This window comes from Panthera onca, chromosome C1, assembly GCF_046562875.1.
Source record: "Panthera onca isolate mPanOnc1 chromosome C1, mPanOnc1 haplotype 2, whole genome shotgun sequence".
NCBI lineage: Eukaryota > Metazoa > Chordata > Mammalia > Carnivora > Felidae > Panthera > Panthera onca.
In genome coordinates this window covers 31083633-31104037 of record NC_138346.1, presented here as the reverse complement: position 1 = coordinate 31104037, position 20405 = coordinate 31083633, and the positions used below count along the sequence as shown (strand labels likewise).

General features: G+C 39.6%; 1 protein-coding gene across 5 annotated transcripts in view; it reads left to right on the top strand.

The window, feature by feature from the left end:
- PARD3B (par-3 family cell polarity regulator beta) overlaps positions 1-20405 on the top strand; it is a 1001728-nt gene that overhangs the window by 547100 nt on the left and 434223 nt on the right. For all 5 annotated transcript variants that reach the window (XM_078450957.2, XM_078450961.2, XM_078450959.2 and 2 more), the window contains 4 exons: positions 2078-2203; positions 4855-5213; positions 7835-7974; positions 9295-9423. In XM_078450957.2, coding sequence (XP_078307083.1) covers positions 2078-2203; positions 4855-5213; positions 7835-7974; positions 9295-9423 — 754 coding nt within the window. The remainder of the gene's footprint in view (positions 1-2077; positions 2204-4854; positions 5214-7834; positions 7975-9294; positions 9424-20405) is intronic.

Below are 20405 nucleotides of genomic sequence, written 5' to 3'. Positions count from 1 at the left end.
ATGATGTACTGAATTAAATTAAAGGAAGACTTGAATGCTTGTTAAAAAAATATCGCTTACATAAACGAGTTTATAACCACATGTGAGCCTCCTAATGGATCATGTTATTGTGAATCCACCAAAACAAAAATCCAAAATGTGAACTATTACAGAGTTGTTGCATTTAGGAAGAAACACTATTTTATTCTATTTCTTCTTCTTCTTCTTTTGCATGTCGACTAGGTCATTTTTTAATATTATGTTATGAGATTAAGGTAGGATTAATTTCTTAAAAATATTAATTTGAATCTCAGATCCTTTATCAAATAGTAGCTTTGGCCCCTTTTCTCTTCCACACAGAATATTGTGAATTTACTAACATAGAACCAGGAATGCAGTGTATAAAACACCCCCTGTACACTTGTGCCCATGACCCTGAGCCTTCCCTACTATAGGTGGCGTGACTGTCTCCTGCATCCACTGGAGTAGAAACCTAAATACCACCGCATGTGCCACCCCTTGCCATCTTCAGATGACACGAGCTCATTAAATGAACTGGGTCCTGGGGGCAAAGGGCTCACTGTGAGGCTGCTCTAAACGGGAAGATGGTTTTCTCCTCCACTTTCATTAGAGATTGCCCTTCCTCCATGGATGCCCCTGTTATCCACGTACAAAATGTTCTCATAGTTTATTCAGATCTGAGATTTAATACAAAGGGGCTGTGTGATAACATACAAGGCCTGTATACAAAAAAAAAAAAAGAAAGAAAGAATGACAAAGCAGAAAGACAAGAGGACGAGGGACAAGGAGATGGCTGTTTCTCCATGCCCAGCAGATTCCTCTTGGAAAACGTATCTCTCTGTCTTATTCTGGGAACACAGCTAGGACCCTGACATGCCCCAGGAGGAAGCTAGGTCGCATGAGAAATAGCTGAAACATACACAAGTTTGATGTCTTAGTTTTGGGTTTAGATACTACCAAAATATAAGAGTCACATATACACACACACAATCTAATTCTTGATTGCTATCGTTTTCTTTCTCCTGTAATTGACATTTTTTCAACCCCTTCCCTCCTGACTCTGAGCCACAGCCACAAAGCACCATTAGCCTCCGGCTCTCTTCTCTGAATCCCAACGCTTACTGGTTGCAGTTTCAGACAAGTCTTCCCAAAGCCCTGCCCCATCATGTCACCGTCTCCCTCAGAAGCAGTGAGCGGTGACTCTACTGCTATTTCCAGCCTCATTCGATTGAGTCCATCAACTAGTGTCTGAGGCCCCTCTGTGTGGCTCTGGCCTCCCCCTCCAGTGTTGGCTCCCCACATAAACACACAGCCTTCATCCTGCCACCAGGTGTATCCCTTTCTCCCCCTACCTAAATCCTACTCATTCTTCTGAACCAGTTTACATCCCATTCTCCCCCCAGATCCTCCTATGAAGACTGGACTTCTGGATGTCTGTAGGTTTTTGGTTTTTGCTTTTAATTTCTACTGCGTGCCAAGCTCATACTGACTCATTGTCCTGGTCCTGTAGCCGTGTCTCCTATTCCTCCATCCTGAGCATGGGAAATGCTCCACACGTACTTGTTTCAGGGGCACTAACAAATGGGACTGAACCGCCTTTTAAACTGAGCACGATGACCTGTGCTTAGGTGTCTGCTTTCTTCTATAAAATGCAAATTACTGGAACAGGTAGTAAGGCTGCGCAAAAGTGCGGTGAATGCCTAATCCTCTCCCACTATTACGCCTCAGGTTGTCTCAGCACTAACCCATTACAGTCAGCCTTCTCCAAGCCAGAGACCTCAGTATCCTCAACTCCACTGAGCTGTAGGGGTCTTTTCTAAGAATACCGCAAACATGGCAATGGAGTGGTGGACCATTGTACTCCGGGTCACTGTTGATGTGCATCTGTCTTGAAGGGCTTTCTCTTTTCAGTGGATTTTTTTTTTTTTCTAAGGATTTAAGTGACAAACGGTTGCCTGAATATAAAGGGTAATTTCTTTCACAAAGAGAAATCGATACTTCTGAATAGTTGCAAGTGGAGAAATAATTAGCATATTATTACTCAGTAATTCTATTTCAACCTCAATTTTGCGTTTAGGATTCTAGGACTCTTCATCCGCGGCATTGAAGAAAATAGCAGGTCCAAGCGGGAGGGACTATTTCATGAAAATGAATGTATCGTAAAAATCAACCACGTGGACCTCGTAGACAAAACCTTTGCTCAGTAAGCATTTTTTTTCCATTGTTTTATTTACTGTGTTGATCCCTGGAGTACTTAAAATCATCACTGAGCTCTTAGTGATCAGAACTGTAGGTAGTAGGTAGAATGTCTGGTCAGTCGCCTTTGAATGACCCCAGGACATCCATTTTCAAATGCATCTTATGTGTGAGCTTCCTTGAAGGCAGCCTGCACATGTCCCTGTCAGCCACAGGAATAGTAAACTTCGGAATACCCCAAGCCTTCCCGCCTGGTTGTCTGGATCATCGATAGATGGGTTTGTTTTGCTTGGGATATGGGTCAGTTAAACTGGTATTTAATGGCTCTTTTCACAGACTGTTAGTTCAGCTTATTAATTAACCAGCTTTGTGTCTGCAGTCTTCCTTAAACCTAAACATCTGTGAGAGATTTCAGTGAGGACTCAGTAATAGAAGCAAATGAAAAAAACAAAATAAAATATTCTCCTCCAAGAAGTCATTTTTCTGCATGTGAAAATGTTATGGGAATAGGTTCTCATAGCCAAGAATTAGAGTATGCAGTGCTGATGCCCATTTTTTTAAATGTATGTTGGCGTTGCAGTGGGGTTCCAGAACAAGGGAACAAATACTAATTAATATTCCTTAGTAATGACCACCAGCTTCTCTTGTTTCTGACCAAAACAACTCATTGTCTATATTCTCTGTACCATACTCTGTCAGTATTTGTATGTTTGATGGCACCGGGAGTTGGGGGCAGGCGGTATAAGTGGTTGTGGGTAGGAGGGCCTGTGGGCACTGGTTGCTTAAGTGTGGAAAGAAATAAAGACTGTGGGGAGCCTGGGTGTCTCAGTCGGTTAAGCATCTGACTTCAGCTCAGGTCACGATCTCACTTCAGGTGAGTTCAGGCCCCGCCCACTTTGGGCTCCATGCTATTAGCATGGGATTCTCTCTCTCTTTCTGCCCCTCGTGGGAATCTGTTTCCTTCTCTCTCTGCCCCTCACTCACTCACACCGTCTCTCAAACAAATAAATAAGTAAACAAATCTTATTCTCGAAAAAAAAAAAAAAAAGAAGACCGAAACGCCTATTTCTTAAAATAATAATACCATTCTACTTTTTACAAGAACCTGATGGGTATGCAATGTGGAAACGGAGGCTCATGAAAATTCAGTATGAAGGTAGTGTGGAGTAGAAACTGACTCCCAGGCAAGGAACTGACCAGAGGAGTTGGGCTGCCTCTGTGAGATCTTCTCCCCCTCCCCCACCAACATGGAGAAGTAAGGTTGAAGTGGAGGTTGGTGGGTGGGGGAGGGGCGCTCAGATGGCAGTTGGAATTATGATTAATTATTATTTGGTATGGCTGTTAAGGACACAGACCTAAAATAAAGGAAGCTTAAACAAGATGATTAATTTTTTTCCTAAAGACAACCAAGTGCAGAGGCGGCGGTCCAGTGGTGGTACGGCAGGCAGTTCCTCAAGCATCAGCAAGAGAGGCGTTTTCCATCTTTCTGCTTTGTCATCCTTACTAAGTGGCTGCTCTCTTTAAGTTGTGTCGTGGTCACCAGAGGGCTGCTGGGGTTCCCCCATCACTTCTGAGTTTCGAGAAAGAGGAGAAGAAAGAATTTACTGGCTCCCAGCTTTCCTGTAACCCTTTTGGGTAGATCATGTTGGCAAGACAGGCTGGGCAAGGTAGTCAGGGGGCACAAGGAGGCATAAGGATGAAGGAGACAAAAGGTAGTAGGAAATTTGAGGCAAAACACCCAGGACTAAGACAAAAAAGTAAAAAATACAGGCACTCTATAAGAGAATAGCAGGGAGGGTGCGTATTAGATTGATAATTCGCTATGACATTTGGTACAACCAGTATCATCAATATCTCCAGGAGGAAATGTTTGTGTCAGAATTGAAATTCTGGAACACAGCGCATTTCAGGGAAGACCTGTACTTTCGAATAAAGCCCTAAAAGGAAACGAGTTGATAATCTGGTCAGTAATACAAAATAATTTTTTTCATCTAAAATTAAAGTTTGCTTTTATATCTACTTTAGTAATTGCCTCTGGGCGGATTTTCAGATTCGGAAATACTCAAAAGTTGTGGGTCCTTGGACGGGTTGTTTGATCTCTCTGAGCCTCATTTTCCTCATTTTGCAAAATAAGAGTGAATTATACTTACCGAAGAGGAAAAGAGAAGATTAGGAAAGTTGTTAAAAAGATCAAATGAGGGGCGCCTGGGTGGCTCGGTGGGTTAAGCCTCCGACTTCAGCTCAGGTCATGATCTCACGGTCTGTGAGTTGGAGCCCCGCATCGGGCTCTGTGCTGACAGCTCAGAGCCTGGAGCCTGTTTCAGATTCTGTGTCTCCCTCTCTCTCTGCTCCTCCCCTGTTCATGCTCTGTCTCTCTCTGTCTCAAAAATAAATAAACTTTAAAAAAAAAAAAAAAAAAAAGATCAAATGAGAGAATTGTCCATGTTAGTGACCCAAGTGTCGCCAGCCCCGTGTCTGGGTACCTCGCGGTCAAGTCCTAAGTGGTAACTAGTACTTAGTTTGCAGCCATCCTGGTAGTAATAGTGACAGTTTCTCCTTTCCCTGTGCTACTGTGCACTCCTGTTGCCGTGGTTTGGGGTGCATTAGGGGCCACGCTAGAGCATGGTGTCGTGACATATTTACTCCCTCTCTTTGAAGGGCTCAAGATGTCTTCCGCCAGGCAATGAAGTCCCCAAGCGTCCTCCTCAATGTGCTTCCACCTCAAAACCGTGACCAGTATGAAAAATCAGTCATTGGACCGCTTAACATTTTTGGTGACAATGATGGCGTTTTGAGAACAAAGCTGCCTCCTCCTGTCCATGGAATATCAGGAATAAAAACAGCAAGTCTCACAGGAACAGGGCATCCTGAAGAGGATGCATCGACTTCCCTGCAACAAAACAAGAGCCCCCGAGTCCCAAGACTGGGTAGAAAGCCATCCTCTCCCTCACTCTCCCCTCTCATAGGGTTTGGCAGCAAGAAAAATGCAAAGAAAATTAAGATTGACCTAAAGAAAGGTAATTATTACACGATGCTTAATAGCATTCTATTATTGTAACATGTAAAATTGGTTAAGAGAAATGCATTAAGGCTAATTTTGTTCTTTCTCCCTTCATTTAATTGTATCGAAGAATAGATTTAAGTAAGTTACCTAAGTTTCTTGAAATTGTACTACTTTCTTTTTTTTTTTTTTTAATTTTTTTTTCAACGTTTTTTATTTATTTTTGGGACAGAGAGAGACAGAGCATGAACGGGGGAGGGGCAGAGAGAGAGGGAGACACAGAATCGGAAACAGGCTCCAGGCTCCGAGCCATCAGCCCAGAGCCAGACGCAGGGCTCGAACTTACGGACCGCGAGATCGTGACCTGGCTGAAGTCGGACGCTTAACCGACGGCGCCACCCAGGCGCCCCGAAATTGTACTACTTTCTTATTCTTTCCTTCTGGAGAGTATAGCGTATTTGAAACAAAAGCAAAAATGATAAAGACAGGTTGGCAAATGGAAAGAACCATTGCAAACCTGAGAAAAACGTAACACTAAAGAAGCACTGAAATTCGGTGGAGCCCTTTTTGCAGCAAGATGAGTGATTTTTGTAGCACCTTGTAGATAGAGTCTAAAAAGCGCATATATTATTTCTGGCTCTCTAAGATAGTTTTATACCAGCTAAACATTTAGTTCTCAAAAAAGCGAGTATGTGATCATTATAATGGATAATTATTATATATAATGATGTAAGTGAAATTTCGCTAATTCAACATTGCAAACAGTTTCTCAAAACATACTTAATTTCAAAAGCATGTATAACCTTACCTTCATCTTTTCCAACTTTTCTATGCATTTCAAGCCCAGATCAGTGAGACTAGGGCATTCATATACATGCATATTTATGCAGTATTATACACATATACACACATAAGCATTCATGCGCTTCTGTGCTTTTGTTTATTTTGTAACCTCCTGATAATCCCTTCCCCCTCTGCGGCCTTCTGCAATCTGATGTGATTCTCAAGACTCAGTTCAAAAGAAACCAAAATCTCAAAGTTTTGTCTGAATTAATACAGAATTTAATGATCACAAGGTAGTTTTAAAATACTCATTAACGTATATCAAAAGAAAATAACATATGCCTTTAATTAGGATATGGTGGTTATTCTGAGAGATCCTCTGGTCAGAATTTTGTCCCCCCTTAAGAATTCTGTACTGAGAAGAAACTGTATGGACTAGGAAGTACAAATTCTCTAGTGTGCTTAGCAATTAGGCTTTTTATATAAATGCATTGTTTTTTTTTTTTTTTTTTTTTGTACAAATTATCCAGCTATGTCTAAGACACGGGATTGAGTGCTTTGTGCACTAGGCACAGGAAATAACAGAGGACAGATAAATCAGACACAGAACATAACTTAAGACTCCATCAGAAAGCCTTAAATGCAAAAATAAAGACTATGACATCACAGCTGTACTTTGGGAAGATTAATCTGACAGCAGAATAATATGCCGAAGATGAGATCAAACAATGAAGTATCAATAAAGGATACATTGCATCTGTCTAAATATAACATGCATGCCTTGTCTGGTGACTGGATGTAGGAGAAGGGAGAGAGAGAGAGTTGCAGGTGGCTTGTTCAATGGTGATGCCATTACTAGAAATTAGAGTTTGTAGAAGATGAGTATATGTGAAAAGCCCAGGATCTGAATTAGAGAAGGGAGGTCATAGTGAAGTTTGAAATGCTGGTGGAAATATGTGCATGGTCATATGTAAGAAGCTGACACCAGAGAAATTAGGGCCAGAGAGATTTAGGTGTCATCTATAGGGAGATGGTAATTGGAGCAGGAGCTGGCCAAGGCAGAGACTCTAGAAAACAAATTGTACCAGGTAAGAGCCTTGGGAAACATCTATGTTCATGTGGGAAAACCGTGGGTAAGAGAGAGTGACAGACATAATGTGATCAGAGAGGTAGGAAAATAATCAGAAAATAAAGGTATGAAAACCACAGAGGGGGGCATTAATTTCAAGAAAACAACTGAGGAGAAGTGTCAAAGCTAGAGAAAGGGACAGATCAGAATAGGAAAAATTAGTGGATGTGGTCATGGGTAGGTCATTGGTGACGGAAGGCTGAAGAAGAAGTAAGATTGAAGTAACCATTCTTTAGGGTACAGATATTTGAGCATACCTTCAGGTAAAGTGAAAACCACACACTGGAAGAGAGAGATTGGAAATCCAAGAGTGAGGGAGGGGACAATGGGATGCAGCATGCAAGGAATCGAGACCCAGGTGCAGGGAGCTGCAGGGAAGCTAGCTGAGTGAGTGCCTGACGAAACTCATGTCAGATGGCCTTTGGCTTCTTATGGTTTACTGAGAAATCAATCTCCTGGGTTTATGGATAACATGTGGTATTTCTTCTGGTACCTCAATAAACGAAAGTGTTACACATCTGCATTGGGCCCTAAATTCACTTTGAAACCATCATGGCCTGTCAGGAACTATAATCTGTATTTGCAGCCAGAACAACTGAAGTGTGTTTAAAATATTTCCTGGAATGTAAATATTTACTTACTTGACATTAGTCTAAATTAGGTAGATTTTGCTGTTAAGGTTTCTACTTAAGGTGACCGTGCATTTTCCTGGTCTTACACACTAGGCCCTGAAGGACTGGGTTTCACTGTTGTTACCAGAGACTCTTCCATACATGGGCCTGGTCCCATTTTTGTAAAAAACATTTTACCAAAGGGAGCAGCAATAAAAGATGGCCGCCTGCAATCAGGGGACAGAATTTTGGAGGTAAGAATTAGAACTAATATCTTCAGTAAAGTATCCTGGGTGTTTACATAAATACATTAATATTTATATTTTGAATATAAAAATTGAAAATTATCACTTGTAGACAAGATAAGGACTTTAATTATGTTAAAAAAAACTGACTTTAAGCCCCCATAGAGTCAGTTATGTAAGGACAAGTAACACTGAGAACTCTTCCCTATTTCCTCCTTCTCATATCTACCTCTTAGGGTTCCTGGGAATTTGAATCATCCAGGAATTCATCATATATGCAATTATGGCTAAGAAGTCTCAGAGTTATAGCCATATTCTGGTAACAGTTTCTTTAAACTTCCCACAGGCGTAGGCCAGCCTGCCTCAGGTTGATCTAGGCTTATAAAGATGTACTTGAAACACCCCCAAAGCAAGAGAATTCCCCCCTCCCATGTATTTTTGTGTGATAGCATCATCTTCTTAGCGAAATATATATTGTTAACTTACCTTTCAAGAAATCATCCTCGTTGAAACTGGCCGGTTTTATTTAACATTCTTATGGCATAGAAGCAACACTATATATAGTTCTAGTTATGAAAGAAGATGCACCAAGTAATTAATACAGCTCCAAATTATAATTTCCAATAATCTATGATGACCTGGAGACTATAATTTTCAAAGATGGAGAACACTAATTGTAACAAAAGACTTTTACTTCCAAAGAAATTTGCTGTGTGATTGTGGTCTATTGTTTGCTTTTTAGTGTTAGGCAGAAAATGGTGCCAGTTAAGCATCTGAAATCCACTTCTTTCCCGTTGTAGGAATCATTCTCCACTCTCACTTTGATTTTCCCTTCCTAAGAATGTAATATCCTATGAGAAACTATTAATTACTGACTATCTAAAGGGATCTAGCACTGGGACGCCTGGGTAGCTCAGTCAGTTAAGCATCTGACTTTGGCTCAGGTCATGATCTCACTGTTTGTGAGTTTGAGTCCCATGTCAGGCTCTGTGCTGACAGCTCAGAGCCTGGAGACGGCTTCAGATTGTGTGTCTTCCTCTCTCTCTTCCCCTTTCCCACTCACGCTCTGTCTCTCTGCCTCTCTCAAAAATAAATAAAACGTTAAAAAATGTTTAAATATATAAAAACAAAGGGATCTAGCACCTCAGTCATGATGGTCAGTGCAGTACTGGTACTTTGAGCATAGTTGGTTTGGGCTCATGTGTTCAGTTTCATCTGTTCCAAGCTTTATTAATTGTAGGAGCCCATTTGCTACTTACCTGTGGAAACCATCTAGGGTAGAAGGAGATGAAAAGTGTTGTGATCTGTTCATATGATGGCATCCATTAGGTAAATGGCAGAGATGTCACTGGACGAACTCAAGAAGAGCTCGTGGCCATGCTGAGGAGCACCAAGCAGGGAGAAACAGCATCGCTGGTCATCGCCCGTCAAGAAGGAACTTTTCTTCCCCGAGAGCTGGTAATGTTCAGGTCACAGTCTCACTGAATCTTCGGTGCAGAGTTTACTATACCCAGTGAATTCATAATAGCTGAGAGATGAGTTCTAAGTCACAGGTTTCATCTGTAACAAAAATTGAATCACACTAAGTATTTTGTCCCATTTGGGGGTATCATAGCTTTATGATGTTAATGCAGTGAGTTGGATAAATGCCAACAGTGCTTCCGGGGTACCAATTCGAACACCCTTTTAAGGAAGCAATTTAACATTATTCAACTAAATAAAATACCCTTTGTGTGCTCTATGTTTGCTTTATGCAAAACGCAGTCAGCAAAAATGGTCATGCCCTACCTTAATGCAGTTTGCAGTCTAAAAGGAAAGAAATATAACCAAGTATTCAAAATGATGATGGTTATGAAAAAGAATTGCAAGGTCCTGTAGTAACAGGTACAAGGGAATCTAGTCTTGAGGGCTGGGAAATGTATCCTGAGGAAGAGAATTTCAAAAGTCTTGTTAAAAATGTATATCCTTTGACCTACTGACTGCACTTCCAGTAATCTGTCCTAAACTGATCATCAAAGAAAGATGTGGAAAAAATTCATGTACATGGATTTGTTTTCTAAAGCCCTGTTTATTGTAGTGATATATTGGGTGCTGTACAACCAGAGGTATTAGTTAGATAAATAACTAGGTAGCTCTTCAGTGAAATATAATACTTAAAATGGTCTCTGTGGAGAGCTGATAATAACATGAGAAAATGCTCATAGTGCATTAAGTTAAAAAGTAGGTATAAGATGATATATATAGTCATTAAAAAAAATTGGGGTGCCTGGGTGGCTCAGTCGGTTAAGCATCTGACTTTGGCTCAGCTTACGATCTCACAATATGTGAGTTCGAGCCCCATGTCGGGCTCTGTGCTGACAGCTCAGAGCCTGGACCCTGCTTCGCATTCTGTGTCTCCCTCTCTCTCTGCCCCTCCCCTGCTCATGTTCTGCCTCTCTCAAAAATAAATAAACATTAAAAAAAATTTTTTTTAATGATATCCATAGCATGATCAAATCACATTAAAATATCTTCAAAAGAACCCCCCCCCAAATGGCAGGAAATGCACCCAGAATGTTGGGATTATGAGAGATTTTAATTTTCTCATTTTTAAAATAGTGAACACGTATTATTTTATTATTGATGTATGTATTTAAGAAGACTATAGAAAATTCAAAGGACTTTTATGACTAATAATAAAAGGGAATAGATGTGATAAAAGCACTTTTAATTACCCCTTCTTTTTTTAATTTCTTTTGAATCTATATAAGAAATGACAAAGGTACATATAGGTAATATGATAGGTTCCCAGAGTTACATCATCAGAACCAGTGAGGGTTAGTTGAGAAAACTGACTATAGTTAGCCTGCAAAAAGGAAAATTTAGGGCATATTTTGATTGCTATAAAATAGGTAAAGAGTTAATTGTATGGATTAATATGTTTCTCCAGGTAGTTTATATCCATTAATATACTTACGTATTAATTAGATGATCAATTTACTAAGTACATGCTCTGCACTAAGTTGGAGGTTCTGGGGATGCAAAAATAGTTAAGACTAATTTCCCGCCCCTCCTTGAGCTGGTACCAAAACAAATATTTGGAAGTGATAATATTACAAGTTACAGTAGTTTCTAACTGTTGGAGCTGTCCAAGAAGAAAATAGGCAACTTAGAATATTGAAACAGAGACTGCCTTACCATTTGTCAGAGATGCTCTAGAAAAAATTCTCCCATTGGTAACATGGTAAGACTAGATAAGCTCTACGATATCTACTCTAAGCCTGATATTCTGTTATCTATGTTTATATTCATGTTTGAATATACAGCCTTCCTGAATCGCCTCTCTCATATATTAATGCTCCTTAGTACTGACCAAAGGACCCCCTTCTCTCCACATTTCTGGTCCTTCCTTCTCTTTCACATCATCTTGTCCATTTTTCCCCTTGCCCTATTGAATGCTCTAGGTAGATCTGCAGTAAAACAGGGAAGGGAAGAAGATTAGGTGGTATAAGCCATAAAGACTATATTCCCCACCTCTTTTCCTCCACTTGACTCCTCCATTCCCAGCCATTTTGGAAGGCAGAATCATGAATTTCAGTCTCACTTCCTCCCTGAAGCTTCTTATTCTTCCTAAAAAGAAATGCTGCAGAAACTTGGAGTCCGAATATTTTTTTTTTTTCTAAAATGCAGATGGATTTTTCTTTCAATCCCTTACTTACGTAAAGACTTTGGTCTTTTTTTTTTGTCTTTCTCTCCAAGAGCCACAGTGAGAAGAAATAATTAGAAAGAGGCAGCGTGTATATATAACAGGAAGCCCTTTCACTTCTTGTCCAATTCTTTGGTTGCTTGAGATAAAACTTTTAGGAAGCTTTGCTGGGACTATGTACTTGTTTCAGGGATAAGAAAAACGAAAGAAGTTTTGACTGGGTATTCTCCTCAACTATGGTCCTGGAATGAGTAAAACCCTGCATAGAAAGAGAAACATTTCAGCCAGCAAAGGAACCTAATAACAGAGCTCCCTCTAAGAACTCAAACTCTCATGAGACCCTAGTTTCTCCTCTAATAGTTTCTTATACCCCTTTCCTATCTATGTCTCCTAGAATTCCTAATTCCACAGCTAATTTCTTCTTCCTAGAAGCTTTCTGCCTGCCCCAGGTAAGGGGGAGAGGGATGCTGACCTTACCCCAGTTTGAAACTCTGAATGTATTCTCAGTCAAACACAACTACATCTGGAAGTTAATAAATGTAACAATAGAATTTTCAGAGTAAAGGGAGCCCAAAGAATCTGTATGTCTGACTCTAACTTTGTACATGAAGAAACACAGTTCCAGTTTGGTTAAGTAACCTATTGATGGTCCCTTATTGTTAAGGGGAACTAGAGGCCTGGGTTTCTTAAGGCTTAGTATTGTCTCTGGAGTTCAACTCTGCAAGCTCACCATCATACAATGTTTCTTTGTGGTTTAGAGCAGCTCACAAAATGATTCTTAAGGCTCAGTTTCCTCATCTATACCATAAGATTGTTGTGAAAATTAGAAGAGATCATCCATGCAAAGCTCTTGGCATAGTTTCCGACCAATTGTAAGTTCTCAATATATGTCAGCTGCAATTATTCTAGCACCTTGCCACCTCTGTAGAATCAAATACAATAAAAATGTAATACTATATTTTAGATACATTATGGGTAAAAGAGATTTATTCAGGCTTGCCTGGGACTAACCACTGTTTTGAACAGAGATTTTTTTATTATTGTTTGAAAATACATACTGGTATCCAAAATACTGAATTACCAAAAAAAAAATTTTTTTTTGTTTGAAACTGAATCGGTAAGTCAGGCAGCTTGTATATATTAGTTCACTCTCATTTAATAGAATTTAGTGAAATTTGATTTCCGTCCCCAAAAGTGACATCATAGGCCAAGCCCACCAGGGAGCATATTACATCAATTGTGCAACTGTGAGATTATGAGTACAAATAAATTATTTGTTCTTTTTGTTTTTTGGTTTTTTGGTGTTTTTTTTTTTTTTTTTTTTTTTTTTTTTTAGTGTTATACCAAATTTGGCGGGCCTGTGGTTAGTATTCATTCTCCTAGAATTCTCTGGCAAACAGTCTAGACGCTTTAAAAACTATTTGACTTGTGATTATCTAAATATGTGGAATATGCTTTGTAGCCACAGCAAAGCACCGCATTCTTGAGGATTATAAGCACCGAAGTAGCGTGGACCCAGAATCTTCGTTCTGGAGAAATATGGAATAGTACTCTTTGTCCGGCCCACATGCCTTCCTTGGGTGCTAAGTAGCAAGAATCCTACGGGAAGTTTAAAGAGAGGTCATGTGTGGCGTGCACGGTACTATTTCAACGTGAGCTGCTTCCTAGTGTGACACACACTGCACTCTTTGAAAGAGCAAACCGAAGAACAGTGTGCTATGTGATGCGTTTTTGTGTTTTTCTTTCAAAAAACTGAAGGTGTTATCACTTTGGTCTCTCCTCCCTTATCATGATTGATGCACACACTTGACTCTCCATTGAAAATCTGGCAGGATGAGGGAAGGACAGTACTTCCTGCTTTTGTCTTCTTCTATCTCCTTTGAAGAAAACAAACCATGTTTATTGTTTTCCTGCTCTGAGAAACCGTCCTGTTCCTTTTCTTAAGCCTTGCTGTTTCATGAGCTCTCAACCCCTTTAACAGCACTGCTCTGCCTGTTTTCTGACAGTTAAATCTTCCTTATTTCCTTGTTATCTTAGCTTCTTGTAAAGTCTTAACACTTACAGCCAAGGGAGCATGTGGTCAGCAGTTACACAGGAAGTCCCAAGATAGGACGGTCTCTCGGATGTGACCCTCTGTCATTCCAGAGGCCTGAGCGCCCACTTCCTGGCCATTTCTCCTGACCTGCCACATGAGAACTGTGCTGAATTCTTTCATTTGCGGGTCCATGTCCTTCCTCCTGAAGGCAGGACAACTGGTTGGGATCACAAATTTAGAAGCACATGTAGCCAACCTTCATGCCATCAGTGGCAGGCTGGGTTCAAAATCAGGTGAGAGGAATTCATGTACTGGCCTCACAACTATCTAGCTCTTTCTAGTATCTTTACCAAAAGAACTGTGTGTTTCAAAGGTAATCCTTCCAGAATCCCAGGCTCGAAGAGCCTTTGATGTCTTCACCCCCGACTGGGTGAGAGTTTATTAAAGAGGTGTTCACATAAGGAACGTTTTTGCAAAAGGGACTTTGAGATTAGCGTTGGTAATAGAATCCGAAGGTGAAACTGCGCTGTCTGCAGTGAAATAAAACTGCGCTACGGAAAGAGGGCTTTGTTGGCTGTGTTCTGAAACAGACATGCTCTGCCAGTTCTTTTCTATCCCTGATAACCAAAATTCTTGTTTTCTTATGCAAAGTGTCCGTTTAGGAAAGATCATGACAAATGAAAGGTTTTTCTATTGATTCGTTGCCTGTAGTTTCGAGAGTTTCAGAGAGACAGAGAGAGAAGGAGAGAGAGTGTTTGTTGTTTGTCATGTAAGTGCATAGACACGCACACGCATGTGTGTGTCTTCTTTCCTTTATCGGGGAGGAAAAAAAAAAACATTGTGCCATTTCTTTGTTAACCTCTTTAATGTTTCATGTTCTGACCTGCTGCCTTATCTTTAAATTATCCTGAAAATCACAGCAACCCCTGGTGGGTAAAACGAGCTGAGAAAATTTCAAATGTATTTATAATTTCTACCTGCCAAGCTTGCCTGCTATTAAATGCTGGCTTCTGCAAGTGGAATGAACTCTATTTCAAGCAAGCAAGTTCCTCCTGCCTGGCATGATCGAGATTCAAAAGTTAGCAATGTTGGTCATGTGGATTTGACCTTCACTTAGGAATATTGCTTTTGCTGAGGAAAAAAAAAAAAGATACACATGTGTGTGGCCACTCCCCTAATAGCTGCTGAGCTCAGTGTATTCCTACACTACCATATTTACTCATCCCTGCGACTACCTTTGCAAATGACATGGGGCTCCGACTCCTTGACTGTTTTTTATCTTCTTATGAAGTGAAAACTTCATACCTTCAAATGCCAAATTATTTAATATCATAAATCATGCCAGAATTTTCGTTTGAAATCTTAGATGAACCTCATTTAACTGATATATTATTTTATTCCCTTTGGCTATTAGATTCAAATGATTCCATGCTTAATTAACCAAGGTACTTAAGGAAGAATGAATATTATAGCAGCTATTTGTGGATAAGTAGCAGAAATTGAAGGATGATTTCAGAATGATTTGTCTCCTAAACCAAAGTGCAGGAGTTATGTTTTGGAATTTAGATAATTATGCAGAAAACAAAACACAGCTATATTTTATGGGTTCTCCAGATAACACAGTTCTCGAGACTTAAGATGGAGTCCTTGCTGAAATAGAGTCTCCGTTTCTGCTCTCTCTTCAATAATTTTTTCCCCTCCTTATTGCAATTCCATTCAGTCAGTATTCAGTTAATCCTAGTCATGTTTCTGCAACGTGAACTCCAGAGATTAATAAGATGCATTCATGTCCTCAAGGAGCTTCTACCTATAAAGAAAAAAAGAGTTATGAGTTGATGAAATTATGCAATTAAGTGTTATGGGATTAAAGTTGGGGGGCTGAGAAAACCCTTTAAGAATAGTACAGTATTTGAGAAAGGTCTTAATTGAGTAGGATTTCAAATGCAGGGCTTACAGGGCAAAGAAAACAGCACTTTCAAATACTCTGAGATTAGAAAACATAAAATACATCAAGGAGATAGTAGGCAGCCCAACTTGACAGTTACTGAGCAAGGTCTAACATGAGAAATTGTGTTGTTTGGAATAAATTGGAAGGGGTGAAAAGACTGTAGGGTACCTACTAAGAGCTCTTTGTATTTGGCTTTAATGTAATCGTTTGGAGTCTGGGATCTGGGATCAGTTGGTGGGGTTGAATCCTCACTTGGCTGAATGGTCTTGATTAAATTATTTCCCTGAGCCCCCATTCCTCATCCCTAATGCTGGGATCAGAGTAATGCCTACCTGAGAGACTGTTAGCATTAAATGTGTAAAGTGTTTAGAATAGGGCACATAGAATGTGAATCCCTGCTTTGCAATCTTACTCAACGTCTCTGTGCCTCAATTTCCTCATTTGTCAAATGAGGATAATAACAACACCTACCTTATAGGGTTGTTGTGAGAATTAGCTGAGAATACATGCTAATATGTGGTGAGTGTCAAATCACATTATCTCCTGTTATTTCCTGTGCCTAGTGCACACTATATGCTCAGTAAATATTTGTTGATTGAATAAATGAAAGCTACACATTATTAAAGCAGATGGTATAGAAGGTTGGAAAAGGTATTGCTAAAGGTGCTGTGGCTCCTACTCTATGTCTGTCTAATCTGTCTCTAATGCATTATCTTCCTGATACAATTATTTTAGACCAAATAAAAATAATATGCAACGATTTCTTTAAATTTCAGGTCACTAGCAATATCTAGTTACAGCTGCACCAAGACAGCAAGTATAGGGATAGTATTGATAGAATATAAATGACAATTTAGATAGTTTAAATGATCATGAATACATTTGCATAATCTAGTACAGTTTACTTATAAAGACATACACAAACAATAAGTATTATTGCTTAATATTTAAAATATTAGATATTTTTTAAATATTGAAAGTATTTAAAAATATTTTTTAAGTGTTTCAGCTCAGTTGAAGTGGCTCTCAAAGTGTGGTCTCAGATCAGCAGGATAGCATTACCTCGGAATTTCTTACATGCGCAAATTCTCAGATGCCTTTCAGACCCGAGGAATCAGAAACACTAGGGTTAGAGCTAAAGGTATAGTTTAGGGGTGCTTGACTGGCCCAGTTGATAGAGCGTGTGACTCTTGATCTCAGGGTTGTGAGTTCAAGCCCCACATTGGGTGTGGAGCCTACTTAAAATTTAAAAAATTTTAAAAAAATAAAATAAAGATTTATTTTAACAAGCCCTCCAGATAGTGCTGATGCTTACTCAAGTTTGAGAATCATTGGAACAGTGGTTTTGTTATAAGGAACATAAAGGCCTATAGGATAACTTAATAGCTATAACTGACTAGCTGTCATGACCAAATTTTCAACTTTATGTTTCCATTCTGCAAACAATTTTTTTGCTCTAAGAAAAATAATTCTGTGAAAATTTTAAGACCAATTGAGTTGTGTCTGTTTGGTCATGTGCCCCTCATTTTGGCAAAAGGCCAGTGCTGAGCACAATCCAGTTACTCAACTCAATTACACCTGATTCATTTAGGCAAACTCAATTGTACTTGACTTTTTCAGGCCCAACTCGATTGTGCTTTTAAATTTCCACACTCAATTTGATTGTGCTCAAAATTTGTTACGTGCCACCTTGTAACTTGTAGATTTAGACACATACCAAAGAGAGGTACTTCTAGGGCAGTTTAGAAGATTGGGTTATTGGTCTTTGTTTGCAGTTACACCTCTGTCCCTTCTCTCTGTCTCCAGGATGGATGCTAATAGGGTAAGGTATGCTCCATTGGCTCCTTACATGGACCATATTCTACCATCCCCCATCCTGCTATGCTTGAACTCATGGCAAAGATTTCAGAGCACTTAAGAAAGTGATCCTCATTTACTGTCACAAAGCAACCATGTTTAGCTGTTCCAATCTATCTTAAAAATGGGGAAAATGAGGCACAGAGACATTGCCCCTACCAAAGTTTACACTGTTTGTCAAAGTCAGAACTTTTAAGATTTCTACCTCATTGAACTGTGCATCACACCTTCTGTCAGTTAATGCTGTGTACGAAGTGATTAGGTCCGTAACGTTTGCCAATTTTTTTAATGCGTTCAGTAGCCCACAAGGCTGAGGGAATTGTAGTCAGTCGCTACTCCCTGGGAAGTACTTATACCTGAAAGAATTTTACTGAACCCTTGTCAGCAAAATCTAGTCTTGATAAAACCGATGATGATAAAAGCTCTGTTTCAGCATTACTAGAACGCATGGAGGCGGTGCGGCCATTTTGCCCGGTTGTATGGCTTCCACGTGTCAGAATGAAAACATTTAATGACTTTTATCACAAGACTGGTTTTGTTGGAGATTGGAAGGTAGTGAAAGAAGAAGCATTTTCTATGCTGAAAAGAGGCTCGTGACACTTCGAAAGACTGGGGCCTAATTGCATTCTCCTGCAGTGTTAAGGATGAAGAGCCATGAGATTCGGCTATACTCTCATGGCACAAAACATATGTCTTATGAGTGACCACTGTGGCCATGATTAGGCTTCTGGAGTTTAGAAAAAAAAGAAGAGTTTTCTAAACACAAATGTTTAAACAGCTCAGAAGCATTAATATTGTAACCAGCCACAGATTATATCCTTCTTATTATCCAGTTAGCCAAATGTTTCCAATAATTCATGCCAGCTGTTGATATGGAGCAGCTGGATAAGAAGGTGGTTACAAAACTCGGGGGATGACCTTGATTTGCTTAATTACCTCTATGCCTGTGATCAGTACGTTTGTTAAGGTACATTTGGTGTAAGATAAGGAAATGCATTCATTTTGTAAAGGATATTTAAAGATTAAGGAAAAGAAAGTACAGCCTTAATTGATCGTGGTTAACTTTTCCAGCTGTTATCAAAGTAAATACCGAACATGTGAAACCGCCACTATAGTCCATTTCGTTTTGAAAGTGTATTTGGAGGTTTGAACGTGTTTTCATCTGCCTGTTTTTCAGGAAAATGTGTGATCTTTATCATTAAAGAAAGAATATCAGCTTAAGATTGCTACTTCTCCCCTCCCCCCTTCCTAAGGGGGCTGATAAAACAGAGATAGACACTTAAATCACAATCTGTTGCCACTTACCTCTTCCCATGCCCCGTCCCCAAAGATTCTCTGGGCGATGACTTTTAAATATGTTCTCATTATTTTTAATGAGTGTGCAGAACATATGACGCATAATGCACGAATAGATAGGTGCCCTTTTACTGAACTTGTCAGATATAATAAAACGTGGAAGAAGTTAAGATGCATTTTTTCTTTAAGATATTATAATTATTTAAATTAAGATGCCTAAGTACAAATCACATACTGTTAGGCTCCTGTTGCTGCCTAAATGAAGCCCCACAACAGCCCCAATGCTGTCTCTAAAAAGAATGTTTAATCACAAACATTAAAAAGACAAAAGGACATTTAATATTGTTATGTCTCTTTAAGTTTACCCTTCTTTAAATCTGCCCCGATGACAGGATATTCAATTATAAACGAGTTCAATTATGTTTCCTGGACACTTATTGAGTTATATGAAGGACTTTTATCACCTAGTCTTTCCGTAATTAATTCTTTACATTTCTTAGAGACTTAGAACCGCGGAAGGATTGTTTAACAGCTGGAAATGTTGTAATTTTTTTACATTTCCTCATTCTCTCCTTTTCCTTCCTCTCTTCTTTCTTCTGACCTATCATGCTGCCTTTTGGAAGCAAATAACACTCAATGTGGTATCTCTCTATTACAGAATATATTTAATTTTTTTAAGTTCATTTATTTATTTTTAGAGACAGAGAGAGAGACTGGCGGGCAAGGGGAGAGAGAGAGGAGAGAGAGAGAATCCCAAGCAGTCTCTACATTGCCAACACAGTACTCGATGCAGGACTTGAACTCAAGAACCACAAGATCATGACTTGAGCTGAAACCAAGAGTCAGATGCTTAACCAACTGAGCCACCCAGGTGCCCCTATTACAGGATGTATCTATTTCTGTGCTACATTTCTACATTTAAATGCCAGGTGGTGATGAAGATGGAAGTAATACTAGTAGAATGGAGAAAAATATCCCCAAAAGCAATAAAGCCTCCCCTTGATAGTCGTTATTGCATATATATTGGAGTCTCTGGCTTCTGGTTTATGGAACTGTTGGCTTTAGCACCCTGCAGGGAAGTTACAGACTTTCAGCTTAACTTGAAAGGGCTCACCTTCTCCCTCCTCTCCTTCCCAGAAGCTACATATTTCATCCATAGACCCTTGACTTCCCACTGGAGGGGAAAAACACACAGAAACAAACAAGCGTAAAAACTAAAAATGGCAAAACACAAAAACACCCAACCAAAATATCTTACCCATTACTTGCTGGCACTCCATCTCCCTGAGGCCAAATGTTTCTCTTCTATGATACTCATAAAGAGATCCGTGTTCAGAAGAATTGTCTTCTCAGACGTGTTTCCCTCCATTTCTGGGTCCATATTGATGATAAAAGGACTCAGTTGTTCAACAAATACTGAACACCTACTATTCCTAGTTTAGCTGATCAAATATTTATTAAACGTGTATCGGTGCTGTGTCACACTGGGTATTTTAAAATATGCTAAGATGCGATCCCTGAACTCCAAGAACTTATAGACAATGCTGAGTGTCATTAAAGAAACAAGAATATGGCATACTGCCTTTCATCTCTGGGGCAGGCTAGTGGGGGGAAAATAG